The sequence below is a fragment of the Erpetoichthys calabaricus genome, chromosome 16, assembly GCF_900747795.2.
Source record: "Erpetoichthys calabaricus chromosome 16, fErpCal1.3, whole genome shotgun sequence".
Taxonomy (NCBI): domain Eukaryota; kingdom Metazoa; phylum Chordata; class Cladistia; order Polypteriformes; family Polypteridae; genus Erpetoichthys; species Erpetoichthys calabaricus.
This window is the reverse complement of record NC_041409.2, coordinates 57358255-57386096: the sequence shown is the minus strand read 5'-3', so window position 1 is coordinate 57386096 and position 27842 is coordinate 57358255. Positions and strand designations below refer to the sequence as shown.

Sequence of the window (27842 nt, the reverse complement as noted above, 5' to 3'; positions counted from 1 at the left end):
TCACAAGGTGGACTACACCCCCATGTAAATCATCTCAGCACTTCGGCAATATCTTAAAATCCAAATGACATTTCAAAAAAGTCTGAGCGTGAGTCGCCCAAATTAGTAGTATTCATATTAAAATTGTAAAGATTTACTTGATAAGAAGTATATAATAAGAATAGCTGTGTCGGGTATTTGAAATGGTAAGATGTGCACTTAAGTGTAAATGTTTAAAGTCTAAATATGCTCAATTGTAATGAAACAAATTAAAAATAGCATCATAGTATTAATCACGGACCTTGAAATTGTCTAAAGCAGTACCTCTCATGCACATGTTTGAAATTTGCCATTTTTCCCTACTTGGGTGGTAGCTCTTAAGAGAGCTTGTTCCACTGGTAAAGAATCAAATATGAAAAACATCATATTCGTGATCAGCCAACTCGAAAAAAAGACACTCCACATGCCTAAATGACCAATTCACAATCACATGCCTAAATGACCAATTCACAATCACATGCCTAAATGACCAATTCCCATTTATTGTGAAAAGGAGTTACTTTAATCTCTCGTATCACGTTGGAGGTTGAACCCCTTAGTCCAGCTGATGTGGCATACACAACTTCAAGTCCTTCTGTACCTTTTTGCTGAAGACACCTATTGCTTTACTCTTTAACATATGGGTGTAATTTCCTACACAAAATATGGTCCAAAAACGGGCTAAAGTTTGAGTTCTATTTGGACTAAAGGTGCAAAAATATAGGAGAACAACAAAACGCTGGACGTCTTAGATAAATAGCCATCAAGAAGAGTGGAAGTGTACAGTATACTATATGGGGGGGTTGTCTCGTACCAGTAAATCAGGAGGTACCGGACAAGAAAAAAAGAAACGATTTCAAAGTGTTCAAAAGGAATTCATATAAACACAAAACTGTATTTTGGCATAATTATTGCTTATCATAAGCTGGTTTAAATCACAAAACATTACGATGAAGAAACCTTGGGATTCTGATTGATCTTTCTAAAGTGCGAAAGAGGGCTACTTTAACACTTTTCATGTGAGAATGGGCTTGTCTTAAGATGTAATGGTTCCTCCTCTAGCTCCTTGCACTTGTGTCTACAGGAACAGACACACATAAATCAGTACGAGGGTTAGAAAATGAATGAATGAACGAATGAATCAGAAATCTTCCGACACCTCATGATTGAGCGGGCTAAACGGGAAAGGTGGAGCTGTCGAGGAAATGAAGTGCTTTTCACCTCATTGGACATGGAGGGTTGCAGCCATGCAGATCAGCATGAGCGGGTGGTCTTATGTATGTATGCATTTGCAATACTTTTGTGAGCTTATTTTACTAGTGTGATTCACGAGAGAGTGTGTGGTACAAAAAGCTTGTACGTGGACAGCACCCAGCGTCTTGCTGAAAAAGGAATTTGGAGTTGTTGCGAACTTCATCATTTCTTTTATTTAGTAGTGCAATATTATTTGGAAGAATTTGTCTATTGATAAAACCTTAGCATAGTGACGGATTAATTCTACTAAGCATTTTCACGGGAAATATAAGCATATCGTCATTAACCACGTAGTTCTATAAAAGACAACACCTTGAATTCTCACTAAAGGAAATAATCACACTCTAAATTTCGGCAGTAAGAATCCTCTGCCTTTAAACTAATATTTAAAAAACGAATGTCGCCGGCGGGACGCCTGTCCATTATTTAGCCAGGAGAAGGGTTAACTTTTTTCAGGTATTTGGCACGCAAACTAACTAGGTTGTATATGCGTACGATATGATGAGTTGCTTTTATCGTTAAAAATCACTGACAAATCTAGCTGTAAACAAAGCAGCTTTTCCAGCCTCACCTATTTCAAGGCATCTCCATATGACTGTCAAGCTGTTAATGTCCAAGCATGCACCATGTCCATGCATTCAGTTTCAGTCTGGCGAGCGGCTGCCGATCCCGAATCCACGCGACACTACGAAGTCGTGAAAGAAGGGACCGGGGGTGTCACGTGACATCGCTGATCGGAAGCAACATGGCGGCGATGCATGTGGAGCCGAAACAACTCGGACAAGAGTACCGCTTTCTGCTGCGCTTCGAATAACGGCACTCACTTGGCCGTGAATAGCCGGCCCCGGGTCGGCCACGCGCCGTGCCATGGAGGACGAACTCAGGTTGGCGTTCCCATCCCTGCCAGCCCCGAGGGAGGACGCACTGGTGAGGAGCCGAAACCGGGACTCTGAAGTGAGGGCTTCGCCGCTAGTTACACGGGGAACTCATCTTTTGGTGTATTGTAATTAGTACTTTTATGACCTCCTCCTTTAAAGAATATTGGACACCCATGAAAAAAATATAAAGTTTATCTGTGGGCATCGTCGTAGTTCTCAATGCAGCATAAAGAACTTGACTTGGATGCCTCAAATTAAAGAGCAGCCTGGACATTCAGACTAACGCCCGATCTTACCGAGACACATCACTGAGAACTCCCGGCCGCGGTAGCCGGCAGTTATTTGTCTTGGTCAGGGTGTTGTCGTAAAAACCACGGGGCAGCTGGCATTCTTGGTATAGTGCCTTTAGCAAAAGACCTGTTGTTATTTCACAAGTTTTACTAGTGTTTTATTTCTTTTTAGGACTGGGCGTACCCCATGAGGAGGGAAATGCAGGTATGGCGAACACTTGAGCTCCTTCCCATGCGCATCGCTTACTTAGAACAATAACCTCTTCTTGCCTTATGATTTTTGGGCTGATTTTATAATAAGAAAAGAACATAATGTAAAGCAAAGTATAAATGTCATTCGTTTTAAAGTTACAGTTGTAAGGACTTCATGACATCAGGCACTACAACCAATTACACTTACCCTACTTGTGGATTTGCTGGTTCTTAAGTTTGTATTTAGAAATATGACATTTTGGTATAAGAGATGTAAAATCGAATGTATGTCTGATTGGTAGCTCAGTAGTTCCCCATGTTTTAAAAGACTTGAAATACATTCCCACCCTGGCACGTTTTGTGGAACACTGAAATGAATACATAAGTTTACAGTTTTCCACTTAAAACGTGTGATTGCATATAAATTTATTATATATTAAAAGTAGCAGTATAATTAAATATTGAAACAAAGCAGCTATAGAGAAAATACTATGTAGAACTACATACCAACCAGAAATAGTGCTGGGGATGAGGTTGATGAGAAAGTAAGCACAAACGCCTTCAATCCATTTGCTGCATTTGACATTGTATAAAGACATACATTGGAAGTATAGTTTCACTATGCTAACTGGTAGAGAAAAAAAATCCAAGTGAGCTTGATTAACATTTGATGTAAAACTACATTCTGTGTTTAACCAGAGAGAGTGAGTGAGAGGCTGGGAGCGTGCACCCAGAAATGGATCAAATTAAATAACTGCTTGAGTGTACAATTTATATTTGATTACCACAAAACTCAGGAGTGGAAACATTACACAGATTTTAAATGAAGCAACAACAAATGAGTTACTGATGGAAGTCCTCATATGCCATCATAATTTTAAGCTTCACAGTACCATTGGTCCAGTGTTACATTTCATAGATCAAACTTATCTGTCCCCATGGGGAAAAGTGTCTGTATTCAGAAGCTCTTTAAATAAATACATAAATACACACACACACACACACACAATGTCTGAAAACACACCAGAATGACTAAAATGCAGGAAAATTAAAAAGAAATAAAACTTGTGCAGTGGGGCATTATGCAGATGTATTGCTGTTGGTATATAGGAGTAGCATTCCCTGACACACTTCTGCTGAATGATTCTATGGCTCACTAGTTGGGAGCACATTTAAAATTTATATAAATTTCACCATCGTCACACCTAAAGTAGTTTAGGGTTTGTTGTATGTTTTTTTTCATAAAGTTGAAGGCAAAGGAAATTATAATTTATTAACTGAGAATATTATCTTTATTTTATACTTTACGAATAGTCAGCACAGTACCCTAGTTTTGTTTGATGGAGGAACACTTGGCATCTGCTTTGTTACTTCTTTGCTTTGCACCACACAAGGCTTAAGGAAGTTATTTGAACTTTGCCTGCCTCTTTTCTCTGGCCCCAAGATGAACCAGCCATCAATTTTAAAAGCTTCTTTATCCAATTCAGGAAGAAAGGAAACTGAATCCTATCCTAGTAGCATCTGGTGCACAAGCCACAAATCAGCGCTGGACAATGTGCCATTCTCTTTCAGGATACATTCATGTGCACACTAAGACTCACTCAGACAGCACCATTTTACCTCAGCTTGGCCTCCACCCAAAGTCTAGAAATGATCCTTCCAGTACTTTGTCATATAAAATTGTTTTTGAGTGGATGAATTCTTGTTTTTTGTCACTCTCATTCACAGAGCTAAACTGAAAGAGTCTTCTTTGCCAATAAAAATTGCAATCACTCATTTTTCAGACCAAGTCTATTGCTGGGACCTCAAACAATAAGCAAGAAGTAATTATGTCATGATGATAAATTGATTATTGTAACATTGCTTGCTTGTTTTAGCTATACATAAATCATGATTGCATTAGTACCACTAACAACGTTATTCTTTTCACTTGGGTTGAATGGAACTGGCATTTCTAAAGTTAGACTGTTTCTTGAGAATTCAGTTTTATTGTTTTTTTATTTGCAAAATGAAGAATATTCCATGCTACTGATTCCCAAAAAACTGAAGGTTTCATGCAAAGGTGTCTACTGTGTTGGAAATAAGTGGGCAAACTGGATCTAATGGAAAAGATGTTGAAGGCTCAGATGCACAATTACACAAAAGGATAAATACATCAGTCTGTAGTTTGGTGTGTACTTAAAGAAGAAGCCAACTGAGGATCTGTGTGGTGTTTGTTTCTCAAATACCTGTGTCATCAGCAATAGAGTTAAGATGACTCCAGGATGCTGACCATAATACATTTTTCCAGTTATCCTCTGTCCATTGTCTGTTATTTTTGCTCATTTTAACCTTTTCCTTTTGTTTGTCAGTTTCAAATATAAGTTGTATGAAACACTGCCTATAAGACCAGCATTCTGGAGTTGTATTTTCTTTGTTGCAGAATGTACTGGAATTTGACTGCACGTGTTTAAGGAAGAAGCAAACTGAGGGACCTGTAAAGGCATTTGTTTCTCAAACTACAGATTCTGATATCCTTATCCTCTAACGCAGTTGATCATCTGGGACTTCTCCTTCTTTTACTATCCTGGTTAGATCTAGTTTTCCCTTTTCTCTTAAGACAATAATAGAAACCTTTGTATGAAATTTTCAGTGCCTTGGCAGTTTGTCACATGGAATAAACTTCATTCAGAATAAAACAAAAAAATGGATGTTTCTTGAAAAAAGTTTCATTTTGGCCATTTTTGAACCCAGAACTCTAGAAATACCAGTACCTTGCAACCTGATGAACAGAATAACAGGTTTCCACGTTGCTATTGCAATGTCAATGGTTTCTGTAATAACTAATTAGCATTTATACATGACTAATTACAGATGAACTTCGAGAGTTTAGCATTGGAAAACTGAAATAATGGCTGCTGAAAATGAGGCTTTCTAGTCACACGTGAATAATAAATTAAAAGCTAGTAATTTCAAGAAACAATGGTCATTAGAAGCACTAGTAATGTCTTGGCTGTATTTTAAAATTAATTTACTGATGTTTTGGTTAACAAATTGTATCAATTTCTATGAAAACATCACAGTTTCTGGGTGTGTCCGGATTTTGACTGGTAGTGTATTGGAGTTTTTGTAAGGCTTTCCCCACCTTTTACTTTCTATGCGTGCTTTTTTTTCTTAATTTGCTTAAAGCTGAATCAGAGTCAGCAACTTGAACCTCATATTTGGTAAAATATGTAGTAATTATGAAAATGTCTCAAGTATAATGTTTTTATTTACAGTGTAAATTTGCACTTTGTATAATAATTTGTAATCTTTCACAATGTGTGTACTTGTTTTTAATTGCACATTTCATGAAATGTTTTGCATAGTCTTGCATTTGTTTGCTTTGACATACTAAGCTTTCTGAGAATGTATGCAGCATAGTTGTTAGTTCTGCTGCCTTATTGATTTAATGTCTTCAGTTCAAATCTGGTGATTGTGATTGAGTTCTACTCTGGGTATTCCCCATCCCAAAAAACAGTATATGCAGTTAACAGGCAATTCTGAATTATCCTCATGTGAGCATGTACAAGAATGGGCACTATGATGGATTTGTGCCATATCCATGCTTGGTTCCTGTCTTGTACCCCATGCTACCTGGAAAGGCTTCAACTCCAGCCCCACCACAACCCTGTATTAATTAAAGTATGTTTTAATTTTAATTTATGTATTTGTCATGGTGGTGTACAAAAAAAATTGTTTTTATTTGAAAGACTTTTTATGAAATATAAATGGACAATCAAGAGGTGAAAAGAGGGAGGGCTAAGCCTAAAATAAGCAATGAAGGAAAGTCCTAACGAGGATGACATAATTGTGCAGTTCAGTGAGAAAATCTGGGTCAGTGAAGTTTAATTTGAGAAAAGTACAATAAATTTGGAATCGAGTTATGAGTACGGAATGACATTTAATTTGTTAAAAAATGGGACTTATTAAGGTTGGTGTAGTTTTGACATTATATATTAACAGATAAGAGCTGAATACTGCACATGTGGTGAGGTTGCCAATATAGTCCCTTGCGGTCTGTCCATGGATCACTGCTTTTTAAAATTTACATTAATGACACAAATTCTGGTGAAGTTAGTAAACTTGTGACATTCATAATTGATGCAAAAATTGGAGAGACAGCATCTGGAAAATGCAGTTTAACATAGAGTGCAACTTGTTCCACATGGGCAAAAATAAACTTCAGTTATAAATGCAAGATATGAGACACTGTCATACAGGGAGCAACCTCTAAAAAGGATTTAAGATTCTGCATTGACATAGTTCTCATCATTTAAAAGCTATGTGAAAAATAATTAGAAAGGCAACTGTTAGGTTATATCTTATATAGGTTTGTAGGGTCATTATTGTCACATATACAGAGTACAGGGGGTCCTCGGGTTACAACGTCTCGACATACGACGTTTTCGAGTTTACAATGCTCACTCCCATAAAAACTTTAAAAAATTGAGACATGAGTGTTTCGGCTTACGCCTTTAGCATCGTACTACGTGGGCGAACTAGTTTGGTTACACGCATCGGAAGAATACTCAGTAACGCGGCGTATGAGTGAGGGAGTTGGCAAACTAGTTTGGTTGCGCGCAGAGGAAGTGTTCTGTTTGTGTTGCTTTGTTTGGTGACTTTTTGGCCCTTGTCATGGCTCCTAAACGAAAATCAGAGTCTTCAGATGGTAGTGCTTCAAAGAAGAAGAAAGCTGTCACGATGGAAGTGAAATTAGATATTGTAAAGAGATCAGAAGGAATAAAGGTGAGGATTTTTTTTTTTTTTACACATTTATTGTCATTTTTTCTGTTACTACAGTACAGTGTACAGTACAGTATATTTATGTCCTTTTCCTTTTTCTGTGGCATAGTTGTGTTTTTATGTTCTAGATTATGATTTTGCAAATGTGTTAGGATAGGTATGTGACTTGGGTTAGGGTGTGTTTCGACTTGCATCAAAATTCGGGTTACATCACTGTTGTAGGAATGGAACTGTGTTGTAACCCAAGGACCCCCTGTACAGTGAACTTTTTACTTGCATGTGCTAATCAACATTGATCCTAAGTTGCATTCACTCTTAACAAAGACTCGGCGTGGACACCACTGGGGCATTCATACCACAGACATTGTTTCCTGTCAGTTTAAATAAGTTACAACCCCAGTGTACACTTTAGAAACCCTTTCTGTGTAATGCATGTAGTAAGCTGTTTTTATTTTTATTTTTTGTTCAAGGAAATTCTACCTGGCCTCTTTTTAGGTCCTTATTCATCAGCAATGAAAAGTAAGGTATGGTAATTTTTTATTTACATAATTGTTTCTTTTTGATTAATGTGCATATTTACTTTCCTGTGTTGCTGGAAACATTAATATAATATAAATGTAGCAAAACTGTTTTGTAGTCTAATTATGTCTACTAATCACTAATAATTTAGATGGGTAAATGTATCTTCTTTTCATATTTTGCCAATTGTTTTTTTTTTTTTTTTTTTAAATTTCCTCTACCTGCCTAATACTACCATGTAATATTAGTGCATCACCTTCAAACTATTCAAAGTGATTAGTAAGATGTTAAAATCTTAAAACTTAAAGGCATCTAAAGTTGACTGTCTCTAACAACCAGTATAAGAGGGGAAAAAGGCAGGCAGAGTGTTAAATATGGACACCTTACTCTGCTCAGATGTCATATGTATTTTTTGGGCAAAAGAAAGTGTATGTGTGTTGGTTTGGGGCCCTGGGGCTGGTTGATTATAGGGTGAGAATTTTATTTTTAAATTTTAATAAAAGTAATTATTATTTTTTCCCTTATTGTAATAGACAGTATTTCTTTTTAAAGGTGAAGAAAAGTCTGAATTTGTTCATTTCAGCCTTTACATCAAGCAAAATCATGAATTTCAGTAATATGCATGTTTGTGTATGTATTTGACTGTGTAAGTTTGTATGTAGTGATATGAATTCTGCAAGCCTTTTCATTTTTCTAATGGAATGGGAACACAGTTATGATAGTGCATATAGGAACAGAGAAATTAATAGAATACCAATGACATATTTATAGACAAGTGATAATTTTAAACTACAAACTAAGTAATTGTGCTGGAGTAAGACATACTGTATGTGAATTAATAAAAAAAACAATTCAGGATAGAACAATCTTTTATTTATTTTATTTATTTTTTTAAATAATGGTGAATAGACAGATAGTGACAGCACCCCTGTTGTCCAGTAGTGATGTCGCTTACTTTTGCTGAGCCAGGAAAATGATCCCTAGACACATATGTGTGACACAGCTACCCTACTTAGCTTGTCCCTAGAGGAGCAGGTAGACCTAGCTGAGAGTTTGTATGGCCAGGAGAGAGTGTCAGCGTTAGCATGGAGTGTTTCCCACCGGTGTTTGACCACATACTTGTATTGCTGTAGACTCAGCAACTAGTGGGTTGGAGTCCCTATTAGAGCACACCCACTATAGGTGGGCATAGTTATTTACCAAGATAAACTCCTACCCCAGCAAGTAGTACTTGAGCTGTGTTCGTGCCTATTTGATGGCTAATGCCTCTTGCTCAATCACTGCAAAGTATACCTTTTCTCCTGGTCCAGCAGATTCCGGCTGAGGTACATGATGGGATGTTCAGCTCATCTATGACATTGGCCGGTGTCTGAAATGTTGGTCTGGAGGATAACAGGCAAAAACACAGTTAGGGGTGACCAAAACAAGAGTCAGCATTAGGGCTGCCTTTAGGTCACAGTTCTGTCTGAGGACTCCATGCCACCACGTTAGTTGCCCAATTTCATGTGAGGTCTGCCAAAGGTGCAGCCTTTTCTGAGATGCAGGGTACAATCTTTCAGTAGTACCTGGCAAGACCCAAACAGGCTTCCATTTCCCTTTTGGTCTGCAGCCGAGGCCAACCATGAATGGCTGCAACCTTGGAGTACTGTGACTTGACTTGCCCTACACCCACTTTGTATCCTCAAATACTTCGCCTCAATTAGCCCAGAAGAACACTTCTTGGGGTTGATCTGCAAACCGCTGTAGCAGATAGTTTGGGGAACAACCGTGATGTGCTGTACATGCTCCACCAAGGTCCTGAAATAGATGACCTTATCATTGAGAAAGGCAGCACTACTATCTGTCCATCAGATGCTTAATGGGTGCCTAAGCTCAATTTATGTCAAAGGGTAGGAAGCAGAACTGCCAGCGTCCACGGAGGGTTCTAAATGCAGTCTTTTCCTTCGCTGAGTTTGTCAGAGGGATCTGTCAGTGGCCCTGGTCAATGGTGGACAGGAACTAGGTACTATCTAGGAGCTCTGGGAGGTCATCCACTCTCAGCATGGGATATGTGTCCAAATGGGAGACCTGGTTAAGCCAATGGAAATCTCCAACTTCCATCGGGCGTGGGAACTAAAACAGTAGGGCTAGATCAGAGGCTGTGGTTATCGTCATTGACCCAAACGTCTAACATGTACTTTATTTTCAGGTCCATTTCTGCTTTATTTGCCTCTAGGAGGCGGCACGACCATTTCCTAACTATGGGCCTTGTTTGGTTGTGCATGTCGTTGGTAATGAACAATGTTTGGCCCAGCTTGGTGTCAACCACCACTGATTCTACAGGTGGGGGTGCCACTGATGCAGCTGGCATGATGGGCATACACCTTTCTGAAGTCAGCCTCATCATACTGTGTGGCCATGCCCTTCCCTGCTCTCTTGCATAGCGGGGAATTACCTTGGAGTGGCGGGGCACTATCCAGGACCAGGCCCAGTTCCCCCATGGTATCAGGTCATAGTGGGTCCTCAGTGCATTTCCTTTGTGACCAGATTCTGCTCAGTTTGATGGCGTAAGGAGACAGTGGTAATACCACCACCCTCAACCTGTAGCGCTCTCCCTGAGAGCAAACCCAGCATGCTGTAGTGGGATATGACAGAACATAGTGGCAGGCTACAAAACTGGCATTGCTGCTAGAATTATTAAGGAAAAGCGAGAGGATTAGGAGTGGCCGCATAACAATACCTGTTTCCATAGATCCACCCATACACAATGGCTTCATCCTGCATGGAACAATTGGTGAGCAGATGTCCTGGTTCCTCACACTTTTAACATCAGGTGAGGAGGACTGATTGGTCTCTACTTCTTGGCCCGGCATCCATCTCCTTGCTGACGAGTTCTAATTTTGGAGGCTGTGTCACTCTGGAGCAGCTCCTTTCCTTTGGCCTCTTTGTCTGCTTGGCAGTCTGGTACCTTTTTATTCTCTCCATCAGACCCACCATGTTGACCCAGGATTCCCAATGGACTGGATGGGCCAGGTGTTTGTGTAGCATATGGAAAAGAAAATGACTGACCCTCATCTCAACCACAAGCTCAACCGTGTTCTTTCTAGTGTGAAGCCATCAAGCTAGCTTCCCCCAAATTTCAAAGGCTTGCACTCAGGCAGCTCATTTAGGTCTGACTGAGCAGACAGGTCGTAAGGATGCAGTGAGAAGTATTGGGGCACCAATAAGGCAGCCCAACTTTGTTGGAAATGGTTTTGATTATGAAGCCGGCAGTGGTAGTTTGTTTATGCAGCATAATAGTTTCGTGCTCATGGCAGATGGCCTGTTTACACCGTTAGTTACTGCAGCATAGCAAGATGTAAAGTGAATAATTTTAAGTCTGACTCTGGACTATCGGTAAGTCTTAACATTGTATTTAGGTTGTTTGTAAATTATTGAAGTACTATTAATTAACATCATATGTATTTTCCCCCTAATGAATTCGATTTCTTTTCTGCAGCTCTCATTTCTTGAAAAACATGGAATAACTCATATAGTTTGCATCAGACAGGACATTGAAGCAAACTTCATTAAACCAAACTTCCCAGAAAGATTTAGGTGAGCTCTGTTATACTTACTGTGGTATTGTAATTTGAAATATTTCAATGAAAGATCATGGAAAAAGTAAAACACTGGTTGAAAAACTGGTAGATTTTAAGACTACAGATGTATGCATACTAACCTTTAAATCTTAAGGAAACATAGGTCTTATTATAAGTTAATCAAGCAAATGTTTCCAAAACATTTTGAAGATAGTTGAAAAAATAACAGGGTTTCTCACATTGATGAATATTAACAGTCAATCTAATGGTTTGTACAGAGTTAAGAGTACACACTAACACCTGTTTAGAAACCCATTGCTTAATATATAATAAACACTTGTTAGCTCTTACAGGAATACAGTGTAACTCAATATACTTGATATAACTGACTGTCGAAGTGCATCCTATAGACTTATAGTTATGTTATTGAGTCTGTTATTTTGCATTTGAAAAATAGCTTAACAGATTTCTCTGTGTCTAGGTATTTGGTTTTAGATATTGCTGATAATCCTGTGGAAAATATTATCAGGTATTTTCCAATGGTGAGTGTTAAAAGTAATCTTCATGTAATGTACTTTTAGAAAATCTATATTGAAATCAAAGGTTTAATGTGAAGATGGCATGAGTTCCTCTTGTATAAAGTGTTGTATGCTTGTATATGTGTTCTTAAACATTTGCAGGATCTTAACTATTTTTTTCCCTTCAGACAAAGGATTTCATTGACTCAAGTTTACAGAATGGAGGTAATCCCCATTATGCTTAGAGAATGAAATATTTCTCACTGACTTTATTCTTTCTTAATATTTCCTTTAATTTGCATATTACCATCTAATATTGGGTAGTGGGAGACGTGATGAAAATAAAATATTTTCTGTTTTGCAGGAAAGGTCCTTGTCCATGGAAATGCAGGGATTTCCAGAAGGTATGCTTCTGTTTTTCTGTATGCTCCTCCTTGTTAAAGACTGAAGACTTCAGTATTTAAAGTATTAGTCAGACTTTCTGTTTTTGATCCAGAAGTATTTTAATTTACAGGAAGGCAATGAATGGATTTTTCCCCAGATGCTTCACTGCTTCATTTAGTACACATGATGATGAGCTGGGAGGTGTAAAATACTGCATTGTCAAATTTAATATTGTAGAAAAATACTAACTTTCCCTTACAGTAAAACAAAGAAGTATATAGTGCTTTTTAAACTGTGCGCTGTAGCAATAAAGGGCAAATCTTTATATTGGACTGTAGCCTTGTAGCAGCAAAAAAATTTTAACCATCGAGTTTGAGTTAACAGTCAGATGTTAACTTTTCATCCCACACTTGGTTCAAGCAAAATCCAAGTAATATTGAGGCCAGTTGCGTTTTTTAATCCAACAGGTCACACGTTTAATTGTTGCTATGTTTATTACTGCTTGAACATTTCCTGTATTGGTCAAAATTAGTCTACATTTACTTTTTGTTTGACTTGTGTATTCTATTTCAGTGCAGCTTTAGTAATTGCATACTTAATGGAAACATTTGGTTTAAAGTATAGGTAAGTTTTTTTTTTTTTATGTCTTGTTTCCAGTTTGTTGGCAGTAAAGTCATATAGTTCATTTTACCCTTTCTTGTTACTTATTCATAAAGGGATGCCTTCAGCCATGTGCAGGAGAGGAGGTTTTGCATCAACCCCAATGCTGGATTTGTACATCAACTTCAGGTGAGCTTTGTGGACTGAAAGGTAATGCTACTTAAACTCTTGTTAGTGGCCTCAATTTAAAATATTTTGTCTAATTCTCCAACTTATGTAATAGATATACTGCTAACATTTAGATAGTTAACCAGCTCTACATTATAAACTAGCACTCATCACAGTTCAAAATGGTATAAATCAATTCTATTTTAAAGCAATCTTAATATATCATTAATAGTACTAGAAAAAAATGTTCAATACGTTGCTAGCAGGAGGTTATGAATTAAAGATTGATTGAAATCAGAACAGCACCATGCACCTGCAAAACTGGAAATCTTATTTGGTAATACAAGCATAATTATATTTCGAAGTACAAAATTATGTATTTATGGACCTCCTGCTTAGGGTATGTATTGTTTCTATTTTTATTTCTAATATTGTAAATGTTACCTAGTATTAGAAGTGATTTAACTATCCATGTTGTAATATGACATGTAAACTGTCCCAATAAGGCCATGTGCGTAAAACATATGCTGATTGGTATAATTTAACAATGATTTTAAAGAGACATTTTCTAAAATTATTTTATGACATATATTTTCTGTGCTTTAAACGTGGTCAGTCAAACTTGTTTGTGAACTTTCTGTACTATAATACAGCATTATTTCTGTACAAAGTTTCTTTTTAATTGCTGTAATTGTTCAATATAGTATTCTTTAACTACTTTAGATCTGACACAGGAGATGCAGTGAGTGAAGACACTTTCATTGCCTTTTCCATAGTACTGTTTCAGTTGTGTATAATTTACTTTGAGCAATGTGTGCATGCTTTGTACTCCAGGGAAGAATTAATAAAAAATTTAAATTATGTTTCAGACTACAATAATTACCATATAACACAGTCATAGGGTTAAAACAATGCTAATTCTGGTGTTGTGACTGAAAAGGCATATAATATTTAATTAATTTTAATTGAATATGCCTCATAAAGACTATATATACAGTATCCATGGCACTCAGTTTCCCCCTGGGGAAAAATAAAGTACCACAAACGTGTGATATAAAACAAGTTTTAGATCTTAAGTTACAATGGGTTTTTTTTTCTTTCTTTATTGAAACTAGGGGGCTCCGCCCCCTGCTCGCTTTGCTCGCCCACCCCCGGGTTTGATTTACCAGATATACAATTTAAAGAGATTTTTATTTTTATGTGAATTGTTACATATACATTAGTTTCACTTTTACTTTAAAACTTTTGTAAAAACAATATTTGTCTTTTATTTCCTGCCCCAGGCGTGGTTAAATCTTTTTCTCGTGGGGCATATAACGCTGCTTGTGTTGTGAAGGGGGGGTGGGGTGGGGGCTGAATGCATGGTAAGGAGATGCGGTTGGATCAGCTTCTGTCTTTCTGCTGCTGCTGGCAAGCTGCGTGTTCTGCTTGTCATGCTTTGCGTCAACGATCATTTAAAAGCCTGTACAGCAGCTGTCCTTTTGCCACTTCGCATCTCTGCCACTTGCGTTGTGAAAGGGGGGGGCTGAACATACACTAAGGTGAAGTGGTCAGGTCATCTCCTGGCTTGCTGCAGCTGCTGCTGGCAAGCTGTGTGTTCGTTGTTTTAAGAGCTGGGAGCACATGAAGTGTGTCTGCCAAAAGCATTCCATCAACTGCTAAGTTAGATGTCCGTGAACTTGTTTTAAATTGTTTGTAAGTAGGGCGTGACGTGCGAAACTCACTGTCTCACGGGTTTTGCTTCCTAAGGTTGTAATGTCTAGTCTCTCGTGTCGTCAGTGTCTCTCCGAGATGATCAGGTCTCAATCGCTTCACTCAACCCCCCCTCTTGGATACCTCAATACCTTCAAATTAAGCGGTGCAGCAAATAAAGTAAAAAATGTCATTTTAAAGATATATTCCTTTAGTTGAATATTACATCTTAGAGACAAGTATTGTGTTTCAGTCAAAAACTAAATGAACACTACTTTTACCCGAGGAGTAAAGAGGCAGGGTAGTGACAAAGCCAGTTTGTATACAGTATTAAAGGGTGTGTGTTAGTATAAATGTTTAACAGTGACGTGCAGTGACTTATTCTTAAAGGAATAGGATCCTAGTTTAGCATATACAGCTGAAGCCGGTTGTAGTAGGTTAACATCACAAACCCAGCAGTATTTTGAGTCTTTCTGTTCTTATTGCAGGCAGATTTGCAAGATAACATTACAGAAATCCCACCAAGAGGTAATGAGAGTAGAACAAATTAGATCTGCCACTGAAGCAAAGAACTGGCATGGATGCTCACCATCATTTAGTCCAACCAACAACTCTTTTAAACATCAGTTCTCAGGTTTTCAGTATTGTTATTTCACTGCGTTTTGGTCTGTAGGTTAATTCTGCATCTCGTAGGTACCTATCCACAGGAAATTGGGACTAAGGATGGTACTGTGCTAGCCTGGTGGGATGGTACTGAAGTCAGTGATATAAATCCTGTGTCAAGTTTTATTTAAAATAAGCAACTGTATAGAGGGGTTTGAGTATTATTACTCTTGATCTGTGTTAATAACATATATATGCTGCCTGGATATTTATTTAGAGGATATGCAAGATTGTAGATAACTTAAGGAAGGAAGTATAATATGTACTTTAGTGATACGTCAAAATTAACTTGGCATTAACCTGTACGTCTCTTTTCTATTTTCATGTACTAGTCTGGGCTTTTAGTTTCAGTCTAGTAATTGATGACTTTACTGTATCTTGTTTAAGTTGATTTGGCCCCCTTTGTATGTGTGCTTACCTCAAAACAGTTAGTTTAATATGGCATTCTCTTTCTGTTTGCTGAAGTGCTGTTAATCGCTGTGGCTGTTATCTTGTTCCAGGTGTTGTCTTGGTGTGCACACAAGTTTGGAGAGTGGAAGGTTGTGATGGTCTGCGATTTAAAAGTCCCAGAGTAGAGCAGGTCAGCAGCTGTGGTGCTCCAGCATTTCTGGCATTCGGTCACGTTTTTTAAAACTTTAATATTACTTTGTTACAGTATACCAAGCAGTGTTTAACCTTGTGCTTTGGTCCGCTTTTGCTAGTAATGTTTTGAAACAGAACTTTCTCTGGATTTCTCCTGACAAAACCAAAAAACATACTTTGTCACAGACTGATGCAGCATGACGGAAACAAAAAGTATGAATACTTTTTTAAAAAGGCGAGCAAGAACTATAACTCAATAGTAATAATAAGCAGAAATCAAGTATAATGTATTTGAAAGAATTATTTTTCATAAACAAAGTACTGTATGTGCAGTAGAACTTCTATTTACCATTTTTCTAGGGAATATTTGAAAAAAGTATTAAATGCAGGAAAAGAGTTAAGTAAAGGAAACTATCAGGATCCCATTAGTAGAGTCTAGGTTCTTTGTATTTAAGTTTTTTTTGTTTTTTATAGTTTTAAGATTACCACTTATGTTACAGTTTGAACATGCCCTTATTTGTTTTATTTGTGGAATTATTTTTGTTTTTTCAGATTGTTACTAATTATCATGAACACTGCTATGTTACTGGTAGTAAACTCGCCATTTGTAAACAACAAAAGCCTGCACTCGATTATACCACAGTGTATATGGCTTTGTGTTTGATTTTTAAAATAATGTTATGTTTACCCTGCATTTCAACTCCCAGTTTGATCTGATCTTTTAACAGAAATGTGATCAGCAATAAATGACATGGAATCACTCATTTCAGATCTCTGCTTTTGAACACCATTTAGCATACACAATCTTGGCATCTCGCTGCTACCAGTGATAACTGCACTCAAAGCTATACAGTAGCTATGATTTTCTATTTCTCTTCCTTCCTTCCATCCATTATCCTCTATACGGCTGTCATCCCTGACAGAAAGTAAAAGGACCTCCTCTTTGAAGTGCTGCACATGAGTAACGTAACCTCAGATGAGTAGACTAGCTAATCTACACACATGATGTTCGAGTCTGCTCAAGTGACTTGACACAAGTCCCCAAGGAATCAATGTGTAGAAGCAAAGATTTGCAGGCACGTGTGTGTGTTCATTCACTAAGTCGTGAATCTTGAGTTGTATCTTATATCTGTTAACATGAATACTTTCACAACACAAATGGTTCAAGGCATTTTAGCACGTATTCCCTCACTTCTGATATCAAAATTGAAGTTGCTGATATCAACGGTTTTATATTTAATATTAAAATTTTAAAAAAATCAGGTGTTTTTTTGAGTACAATTGGTGTTTTTTATTTTTGTGTTGATTCATCACTAATACATGAAGGACAGGTATACAATTTTTGTTTGTTTTTTGCTTTTTTATAGTATTTGTTGGTGTAATGTTTCTAGTACACAAATTCGACGTACTGGAATTTGTAAGACATGATGCCTTGTTTTATCATCCAGCGATAGCCCAGCTACAGAGATTCCTGTAACAACTGCTCCGTCAATGTGAAGCTTTTTGGTTTATTTTGGTTTTCACACTGTGTTACAGCAAAGAAAGCATGAAGTATACATTTGGTTGGTTAGAACTGATCATGTGTAAATTAAATAATTCCAGGGCATTACATACTGGAAAGGAGCTCTTGACATTGCACTGACTTTAGAATTCATTAACTTTGGTAATCAAAGAGAAAGTGGAGAAGCAGAAATATTTTAATGGTTTTTACAAAGTCCTTAAAGGTGGAAAGAAAGACTTTTGCTGGGAATAAGCAGTCTATGTTTGGATTAACAACACTGGTCATTGTACATTTGAGTAGATTATTACAGAGGGAAGAAAAAAGATGGACTCACTCCCTCTTCCAATGTGGTTTATGTGCTTATTTTTACTCCCACCCAAAACGTTCCTGTTATATTTTATAATAGACTCCAACCTGGCAGTGTTATGCTATGTTAAAATCCACTAAAACACTAATATTCATTTCATCTCCCTTGCCCTGTAGCTGTGCCTGAAGGATGATTGTTTTTAACGTATTTCTTAGCTTAAATTTTTTACTTCATTTTTTGTTAAAATTTTAATAAATACTGACAGGCTTATTTGATATTTCCCACAGGAGTATGAGGCAATTTATCTCGCAAAACTAAGTGTGAAGATGATGTCTTCTGTTCAGTTTGGACAGTCCTTCTCCATGGAAGCAGGGACACAAGGTGAATCGCACTACAACAGCCTTTCTTTCAGCTTTTTATAATGCATGTGTGATATTTTGGTTAGCTGTCAACTCAATGCAAAAAGATGTCGTTAAGATGTTACTATGGAGGAGAACAAATAATGCAAGAGTATTTCGGATAAGCACCTTAGCTAGAATGCAAAATGTCAAACCAGTGGTGTATTATCATCAGGACCTTTTATATATCTAAATAATCTTGTATAGTAAATTTGACCAATTACCTCTTCAAAATTATAGTGGTGGACATAAGAGGTCCTGTTTTTAATGTGTTGGTACTGTCAGCAACAGACCTTTCCAGTGTCATTTTGCTGGTAGAAGAGTAAGAAAGGCAGTCCCTTACCCCTGTGATTTATTGTGCTGGCTAACACTTAGTTCCATTTGAGCAGAAGTTAAGAGTAGTTGTTATCGTAAGGGTCCCCTGGTTTTGTACATAACACAGGGTAGCTATGAATGAGCCTGTCAGTTGACCCATATTTATCAAAGAATAATGCAGTAATAGTACCAATTAGATGCAACTGTTTCTGCTTGTTTCATTTATGTGTAAGTACAGTAATCCCTCCTCCATCGCGGGGGTTGCATTCCAGAGCCACCCGCGAAATATGAAAATCCACGAAGTAGAAACCATATGTTTATATGGTTATTTTTATATTGTCATGCTTGGGTCACAGATTTGCGCAGAAACACAGGAGGTTGTAGAGAGACAGGAACGTTATTCCAACACTGCAAACAAACATTTGTCTCTTTTTCAAAAGTTTAAACTGTGCTCCATGACAAGACAGAGATGACAGTTCAGTCTCACAATTAAAAGAATGCAAACATATCTTCCTCTTCAAAGGAGCAAACAAATCAGTAGGGCTGTTTGCTTGTAAGTATGCGAAGCACCGCGGCACAAAGCTGTTGAAGGCGGCAGCTCACACCCCCTCCGTCAGGAGCAGAGAGAGAGAGAGACAGACAGATAAAAAAATCAATACGTGCCCTTCGTGCGTTTTAAGTATGTGAAGCACCGTGCTGCATGTCACTTCACGAAGCAGCTGCACAGAAGGTAGCCAATGTGAAGATAATCTTTCAGCATTTTTAGACGAGCGTCCGTATCGTCTAGGTGTGCGAACAGCCCCCCCCCTGCTCAATCCCCCTACGTCAGGATCAGAAAAAGTCAGGGCAAGAGAGAGAGAGAGAGAAAAGTAAGTTGGGTAGCTTCTCAGCCATCTGCCAATAGCGTCCCTTGTATGAAATCAACTGGGCAAACCAACTGAGGAAGCATGTACCAGAAATTAAAAGACCCATTGTCCGCAGAAATCCGCGAACCAGCAAAAAATCCGCGATATATATTTAAATATGCTTACATATAAAATCCACGATGGAGTGAAGCTGCGAAAGGTGAAGCGCGATATAGCGAGGGATCACTGTATTATCAAAAGAGGAGTTTTAATAAACTGAACCAAAAAACACATATTCTGCAAACAGATGTGTAAGGTTCATCTCCAAGTGGTTAAGTCTTTGAAAAGGACAACCAGAAAACATCTCTGCTATGACCACATTGAGCTCGTAAAGCCCTTAGTAGGAGATGATGAAATGACTAACAGGTGTGTGCCAGGTCTTCAGCAGCCAGACGCGAAGATCAAGTGCAAGTGGAATGTTAATCTGAAACTGCTAAAGTATTTGTCATTTACCTAGGATTGATATTGTAAAGTTAATTAAACAAGTACATTTTACATTAATTTGGCATCTTTATATATAATACGCTACCGTGGCTGTTCGTTTGTCTGTCCAGGATTTTAAATCACCTGTAGCTCGCAAACCGTTTGACCTACTGACCTGAAATTTGGTACACATATTCTATGTGATGTCTACTATCCGCTTTCGGGGTGACGATTGACCTCCAAGGTTATTCCACTTTTTATTTTTTATTCAATTTTATTGTAGAATCGACTCTCGGCAGCGGCCAGCAGGGCGGCCGTGTGGTGCATGTGTATGGGCGCCGTTCTCATTCCCTACCACCTTCGCCGTCACTTTCCCTACCGTCATATCGTAAATCATTCTTGAGGCAGATTGAAGACTTAAGTGTTAGCTTAAGTGAAAAATGAAAGAGAATGTACTAAGTAATTGCAACACAAACACTGACTTAATCAGCTTTAATGCGTAAAAATGCCGATGGAAGAAGAGAAGAAGCGGGTTGCTAGGGTGGAGAAAAGAAGAGCTGCTCAGGAAGCAACAAGCGCATCAACCTCTGAGCAGACGAATGCTAAACGTACAGAGAAATAGGATGAAAACTACAAGTCAAGTGTATTCACTGCACGTTATTGTGCTGTGCGCCGTTACTGGTATTTAATAATGTTGCATTATCTGTGAAGCAGTTGTTTACATTGCAGATAAATTAGTTAAACTACAACTATGAAAAAATGTACATTATTATTATTCCTTTTGCAAAAGGAAAAAATGTAGTGGACTTGTAGGCCTCTAAATTCTGCCCAGTGGGTTTCTTCCCAGACGTTGCTCTCCGTCACTCTTTCTAAATCTTAGCAGTTTCTGACATGCAGGCAAGTGCTCACTAATGTGTTAACCCACTTGTGCAGTTCTGTCTGTGGGTGTACGTTTATCACAGGTGTGAAAGTCAGTCCCTGCCTAAGACTGTGACCTTACAAAAGCGAGGTGCTTGTGTGCCTCACTGATTCATTGAAGTATGGAAACTCTGTTGAGATGTGCTTGTGCAGGAGCTTTTCAAGTACTGGCCAGATATATTCTGACTTGCAGTGGCACTTCTCAGTCAGGGGTGGTGTTTCTCCTACTCTGTAATTGCTGCACAGGAGAACCCCCCAAGGTGGTGTGGTGATACTTATAAGACGCTAGAAAGAGAGTTGCAGAGAGGAAACCTTTGCATCTTGTTTTCATGTGTGTACCAATCAACAGATTGGAGTTTTTGTCCTTTTTAGAAACACTGGAAAGAGTATAATCCAGTAATTCTGTAGTCCTATTTTGAGACTGTAGTGCTCACATGGAGAATGCCAGGTAATCAGTAGGTAAGTCTGCATGTGGTTTATAGATTTAGGAGAAAGCTTATGTCTGTGTATCCTGGAAGGTCTTGTGGAAGGTGTGTCAGTCGTATGGGGTTACAGGGCCACATGTGTGCTCCTTGAACCCTGTGTTTGCAGAGCAACAATCATTTTCATACATTTGGTATCTAAGTGTACTGTATACCATTGTCTGTTGAGACCACTCGATCCCCTCTGTTCAGAATTGTATTTTTTTAATATTGTATCGACAACGCCTCTAGGACTGTGGTGGATCTCTCCCACCCTTCTCATGGCCTTTTTACATTCCTACCGTCTAGTAGATGGTATAAAAGAATTCGGGCCAGCTCTGTCTGACTCAGTAATAGCTTTTTCCCCCAGGTTGTTGTTCTCCACTTCTGCACTCTTCCTCATTTGTCCATGGATCATGAGGCCCTTTTCACTTTGTGGCCTTGTCTGATCTATTTGGGGTGTTTGAAGCACACTTACAAAACTTACAAAGCTGAGACTTAGTCTTGCAAGATTTATTCAGCAACGTCTAGTCTTATAATTAAAGTTCAGTTGGTACTACTAATGTGATGTGTTTCTCATGAATTCAAGGTGGGGTTAGGCAAACCACAATTATGTAGCTCAGAGAAACAATCATCAAGAACATCAATCATAGGTCAAAAAGACAGAGGAGAGTGCAATATGTATAGCTTGAGTGCCTGTGACTTTAAGTGGGAAGCTTCTAGCATGTTGGCCTTCCAACCTGTAGGGAAAAACTTGGGGGTTGGTGGCAGAATTGGCACTCTGGCCACCAGAAAAAACTTCACACTGTTCCACTCCATCTGAGGTGTCACCCTTTGCATGGCTGCACTCTGGTCTTAATCTGGGATCCTGAGTGGATTTGTCATGTGGTGGGTGCTGCAATATGCTGTATCAGCGCATACTAGGGAATCCATTCCCGGACTCGGGATTCCCGGACATTTTACATTCCCAGGAATGAAACTGCTGTAATTCCCGGGAAAACAGGAACAGCCAAGCTCGCATATATAGCGTGTAAAAATCGATCACAAAATAACAGAGTTATAGTTGAAAACAATTAAGTGGCACGGTTTTTTGGCCCACGGTGTAGTTTCAGTCAACAACAGACCAGCAGCAGTCAGTCTGCCGGCTGACTGAGCACAGTGGACTGGGAGGTGTCTGCACTCTGCAACGCACGAATGCCGGGACGGGGCAGAGTTCATTGACGTCTGTGCTTTTGACAATTTTGAACAGCAACTTGAAATTGCAATGCGTCAGTCTGTTGCATCCGCATTATCTGTGCTAGGAAACTTGTCATCACAGAATGATGACAAGAAACTGGATGCATCAGTAAAAGCTGAAACAGCGGTGTTTCAGAGCAACGGCAAGTGCGGGCGTTGTTTAGAACAAGTGTATCAGAATCTGATGACTGTGCCGCCTACTTCAGTGGAGGCAGAGCGTGCTTTCTCAGCGGCTGGCGTACTCTGTATGAAGGTGCGCTCTCGCCTGGACGACTGCACGCTCGACACGTTGTGCTTTTTACACTCTTATTACTGCAACTAACTAGATACATGTACTTATATGACAGCATGAACTGCTTGTAGTTAAGGTTAGTCTTTTATTGGTGTCAACATATTGCAGTAGTTTTATTCAAAATAAGTGCTGCTTGTTCTAAAACTGTTCACATGTGAGATGCCCGTGCACTGTGTCATTCCCGGGAATGACATGCCGGATTCCCAAATTCCCGGGAATGGATTCCCTAGCGCATACTCCTAACTTCTCTCTCTCTCTTCTAGGACGTATGGGGGGATTATAGAATATCTTAGAAAAGTTAAAGGACAAGAGTTACAGAATTGGAATTTTATTTAATTGATGTAAAATAGAGGAGCATTCAACAAAGTGACCCAGGGGTATGTTAAGCAGTTAAACAAGAAATGGTACCTCAGGAGAGATTAAGGAGACCATTGCTGAGGATAGGTTGGCTTGTGATCCTTATCAGGACCAGTAGCATACAAACTAATGACAATGTTAACAAAAGTGTTTTTGTTACTGTCTGTACATATAAAGCATTAGCATTTAGCTCTTATAATGACATGTTTAGCAAGGTTTTATAAAAATGTTAATGGCATAGGTTTTTCCTCAGCGTGGCCTAAATTGGGTCTTTGTGCCACTTTACCACACACGCCAGGAACAACAGTGAGGAGGTTACTAATACATTCATGACAGCAACAGTTCACATTCTCAGATCCAATGCTTTTTGATCTTCATGAGGACCCATACTGCAGCTTCACTGAAAGCGGTTCTTGTTTTCTAGTGGAAAGTGGCATTTGCATTATTGGATGGTGAAAATGTCTTTATGAAATTGTAATCAATTGATTTGATTTCTGTGGCAGGAAGCTTGAAGCGAACTTTAGAGGATGACGAAGACTTTGGAAGCATGCAGGTGACAGCAGCCCAAAATGGATAATTGAAAGATTGAAGCCGTCAGATTCACTAGATGACTTGACAAATTTTATGGGGTTGAGGAATTGTTTCTACTATGGAGGGGAATGAGCGATAATTTCAGTTATCAGAACACTTGTTTTAATGAAAGAAATCACCTGCCATGGACTTGTGAGGTAGGAGTTTGCTAGAGGAGATATCAACACACGCATGGTTTGAAGGAATGGGTTTAATCCTTTGCGGGGGGGGGGTTTGGGGGGGTTGGGTTGGTATTGAGATAGAATGCACTGATTTAATATTGCTATTTTATAGCGTTTAATACATTTAACAAAGGGGGAGACACTGCAATAAGGCTCCTTTTATACTTGAACTCACTTCTTTTTTTTCTTTTCTTAAAAAGAATCTGGCCCCGTTAAGATGAGTTGTTTCTTAGGTTTCTAATGCAAACATCACAAACAGCTTTTGCGTATGAGTGCTATGTTTACTCAAAGTCAGATGCTAAAAGATGGAAGTGATGCATCTTGAATTGCAGGGTTATTATCCCCCCCACCACCAATCCATGACTAGAATGGCAATCCTGTATATCGCAAACAAATTTCAGTGGTTAGGCCATCCCATATGATTTTAAATTTTTGAAAGATACGAGGTGGTGATGTTTTTAATTGGGACCCTTGCTGTCCAGTTTTGGTTATTTTTTTTTTTTTTTCTCTCTCTGTCTCTCTTTAAATTGCACTCATTATAATGAGACTGAATGCGTGATGAACTGGGTTAGTAATAATGACTCCATGCATTCTGGGTTAGAACCCCATAGTGCATTAAGGGACATGAACAGTGTAAATTAGGAGGCGTTCTGCTTAGAGCATTGTGTAACAGCTTCAGTTTGTAAAATCAATTAATATGTTAATGGTATTTATACATATTGATTAAATACAGTTTGCTATAAAAGTGTATTTGTTTCCTTGCTTCTACAAATGGTTTTTCGAAGTCTACAACCTTCTCTTGCTATTTTTAAACTAAAACTGTTTTAAGAAGTGATGGCATGACAGTTGTTCCAGATGAAGATAAAATTTGAGTTATGCTGAAAATTACATTTAGTCACATTTGATGGTGACAAGCATTGACTTTTCAGATTTCTTTTTGTGCTGATAAAAGGATTTTTTAAATCTACGTTTGAATGCTTTTTCCAGTTAATGTAATTCATTTTCAGTAAACTGAGAACGTTGGCTGATCTGTTGTGCCATACAAGTGTCAAGATGTTTACCTGGTGTTCAGTGGTAAAAACAAAATCGCAGAACATAGAGGGCTGCATATAACGCCATACTAAGGACACTCGTTTGAGAATGCAGTGTACACAGTCCAAAAAAGGCACATTTAAATGGCAATTATCTGTCTGACACTGTACTTGAGCTAAAAAAGATTAATTACTTTAGCCTTAGTGGTTCATAAAAAAACATGTCCGTCTGTCTATATAACACATTCAAATAAAAAATAGACCAGTATACACCATTAAAACTTTGCCCAAGTGATGATATGTCAAGCAGTGTGCACCGATCTATCCCAAAGATTACCAACTTTTTTTCCCCTTATTTTAGGTAGAAAGGCTTTAAGTGCATCTACAAGGTGTGATCAAAAAATACGGTGAATGTTTTAAAAAAGCAATGTTTATTGCAGTAAAAGATTACTCCACTTCAAATGCACTTATCCCAACGCTCCTGCCATTTTGCAAAGCAGTTCTGGAAGTTTTCTTTTGAGAGTGTCTTTAGTTGGGCTGTCGTGGCTGCCTGGATCTCCTCAATGGATTGAAATAGTTTGCCCTTCATGGTCAATTTCAATTTAGGGAGCCACCAGAAGTCAAATGGTGCCAGATCTGGTGAATAAGGAGGATGCGGACACAGGGTAATGTTTTTATTCAACAGAAATTGTCGTACTAGAAGGGATGTGTGACAAGGAGAGCTGTCATGACGAAGAATGAAAACGTTTCACCATTTTCCTCGGTTATTGATGTTGAAGGACGTCCTGATCTTTTCTCGTCTTCAACCGAATCGGATCCTTTACAAAATCGATCAAACGATTTGTAAACAGTCTTAATTGTTGGTGCAGTGTCACCATAAACCAATTTTAACATCTGATGGGTTTCCTGAGCTTTTTACAATTGGAAACAAAATTTCACGTTAATGCATTGCTCGATATCCATTATTAACGACAAACTTGAACTCAACAGTGGCTCACAAACGACTGACGATATCAAACAAGTAGAAACTTGTCACAAACTAGGCTCTAGGATTGACCTGTCAGAACCTGCATTGAATTGTTTTGCGCTGCTCTTGGATGGTGCTCTGCGTCAACATCATACTTTTTGATCACATCTCGTATAATAAAAGAACAAATGCCTTCTGGTCATTTAGTTCCAGATTTAGCAAATCTTACGTTCCATATAATGAATTTTGTGAATCTCTCTGCTAATTATGAAGTTCTTTTCATTGATCCATAATTCAGGACTGACTGAGGATATGGTGCCAGTTCAGTGCAGGACACACACTCATCCTCATTCCTACAGGGCCATTAAAGTTGCTATTTTATATACAAAGTATCCTTGTGCAGCTCCCCCACAGCAATGTCAAACACTGGGCTATAGCCTATCTTGGCAGAAATGGCACAAGGCAAGAAGCAACACTGAATGGGGCACCAGTCCAATTCCAGGCTCTCTCACACGTGCACATGCCTGCATACACCAGGCTAATTTAGAGCCAACATAAAACTCTTAACACGTGTGTCTTTGGGATGTGGAAGAAAAACAGGACGTAGAAATGGATGCAGAGATTGGGTGAACATGCAACCTCCCCAAATGTCAGTGAGGGCCTGGGACTTGAAAACAGAACTATCAGGCAGCAATGCTAACTCCCCCACTATGATTCAGTTGACGACATTTTCTAATTCTTCATCATTTGACACTAAAACTACTAGCAAAAATTAGCTAGTGACACACTGGCATCTTTTGATGACAAAAAACCATAACTGACATATAAATACTGTAGGTGCTGACTTGATATGAAAAGCATCACTTATTCCATGTGGTGTAGAACTAATTTGGGAGCACACATTTTTACAGAAAATGATAACACAAAAGGGTCACTTTTCCAGTAAAACTGAATGGCCTCCCTACTGGTGAGAAAAGAATAGTTTTGACAGTGCTGTCTTGCCACCCAGTAGACATGCTGATAGCTTCAGGAGCAGTGAGTTAATATAGTAATCAACATTTGTTATTACCTATGCAAGACTGAAGTATTACAGACTGCCATTTTCATATTATGGCAACTGATCAACATGCTCCTGGGTTCAACCTTTGCTAAGGTGTCATCCACTTTTTACTGAAATGCAGCAGGCAGTTTGTCAGTATCACAAAGCCCTACAGAAGCTGTTGATGGCAGCTACAACTGTTTGTGGCACAGAACTCCCCAGGACTTGCTACTTTGCACATGCCATTAGCCTCTGTAAAGACCATGGCCATCCTGTCCAGTCGCGCCTCTCCCTCCTCTGCTCTAGCTAATGGTACAGGACCATGAACAATCACCCTTCTATTCTTCTGAGATCATAATGCCACTCATATGGACAGTTGCAGAAGCATACCTGTTGAGTGAATATATACTGTATATTGTTTGGTGTGGTATTCAGTGTCTGTGTGTACTCATTTAGGAAACGAGTAAGAATCTCACTGTACAGTGTGCACACAATGATAAGGTGATGTGTAATTTTGCCTGTGAGGAAGGCCAGCCCATGCCAAGTACATTCTAAGTTTAAAATATGTGTTGACCATTTCTACAGAAGTGGTTGGAAGAATACGGAGTAAATCAGACCAAACAAACTTATGTTCAATGTAAAGCAACATGCCATGGCTTTTTTCCCTATATAACGTCTACTGTCATTATTTGAGGGAGGCACCGAGTTACGGCAGGGACTGTCTGATCACCACAATTATGAGTGGCTTACTCCAGCTCAAGGAAAGACTTTTATACTCTCGTTGAGTATAAATGACACAACACATTAATACCACCTGGTAGCCATTTGCATCACATTTTATGAAGAAACAAGGCATGA

The 27842-nt window shown here is 38.6% G+C and overlaps 1 protein-coding gene across 1 annotated transcript; it reads left to right on the top strand.

Moving 5' to 3' along the window:
* Window positions 1-1974: 1974 nt before the first annotated feature.
* styx (serine/threonine/tyrosine interacting protein) lies at window positions 1975-24695 on the top strand. The gene is made up of 11 exons (XM_028821241.2): window positions 1975-2199; window positions 2613-2645; window positions 7867-7920; window positions 11394-11491; window positions 11957-12017; window positions 12182-12218; window positions 12358-12397; window positions 12951-13001; window positions 13094-13166; window positions 18178-18271; window positions 23699-24695. The coding sequence occupies exons 1-11, from the start codon at window positions 2140-2142 to the stop codon at window positions 23770-23772; spliced, it is 675 nt and encodes a 224-aa protein (XP_028677074.1). The 5' UTR covers window positions 1975-2139; the 3' UTR covers window positions 23773-24695.
* The last annotated feature ends 3147 nt before the right edge of the window (window positions 24696-27842 follow it).

Coding starts and splice junctions, on each gene's coding strand:
- styx (XM_028821241.2), top strand. CDS start 2,140: ATGGAGGACGAACTCAGGTTGGCGTTCCCATCCCTGCCAGCCCCGAGG. Junction 12,219..12,357: donor CTCAAGTTTACAGAATGGAG/GTAATCCCCATT, acceptor TCTGTTTTGCAG/GAAAGGTCCTTGTCCATGGA. Junction 12,398..12,950: donor AATGCAGGGATTTCCAGAAG/GTATGCTTCTGT, acceptor ATTCTATTTCAG/TGCAGCTTTAGTAATTGCAT.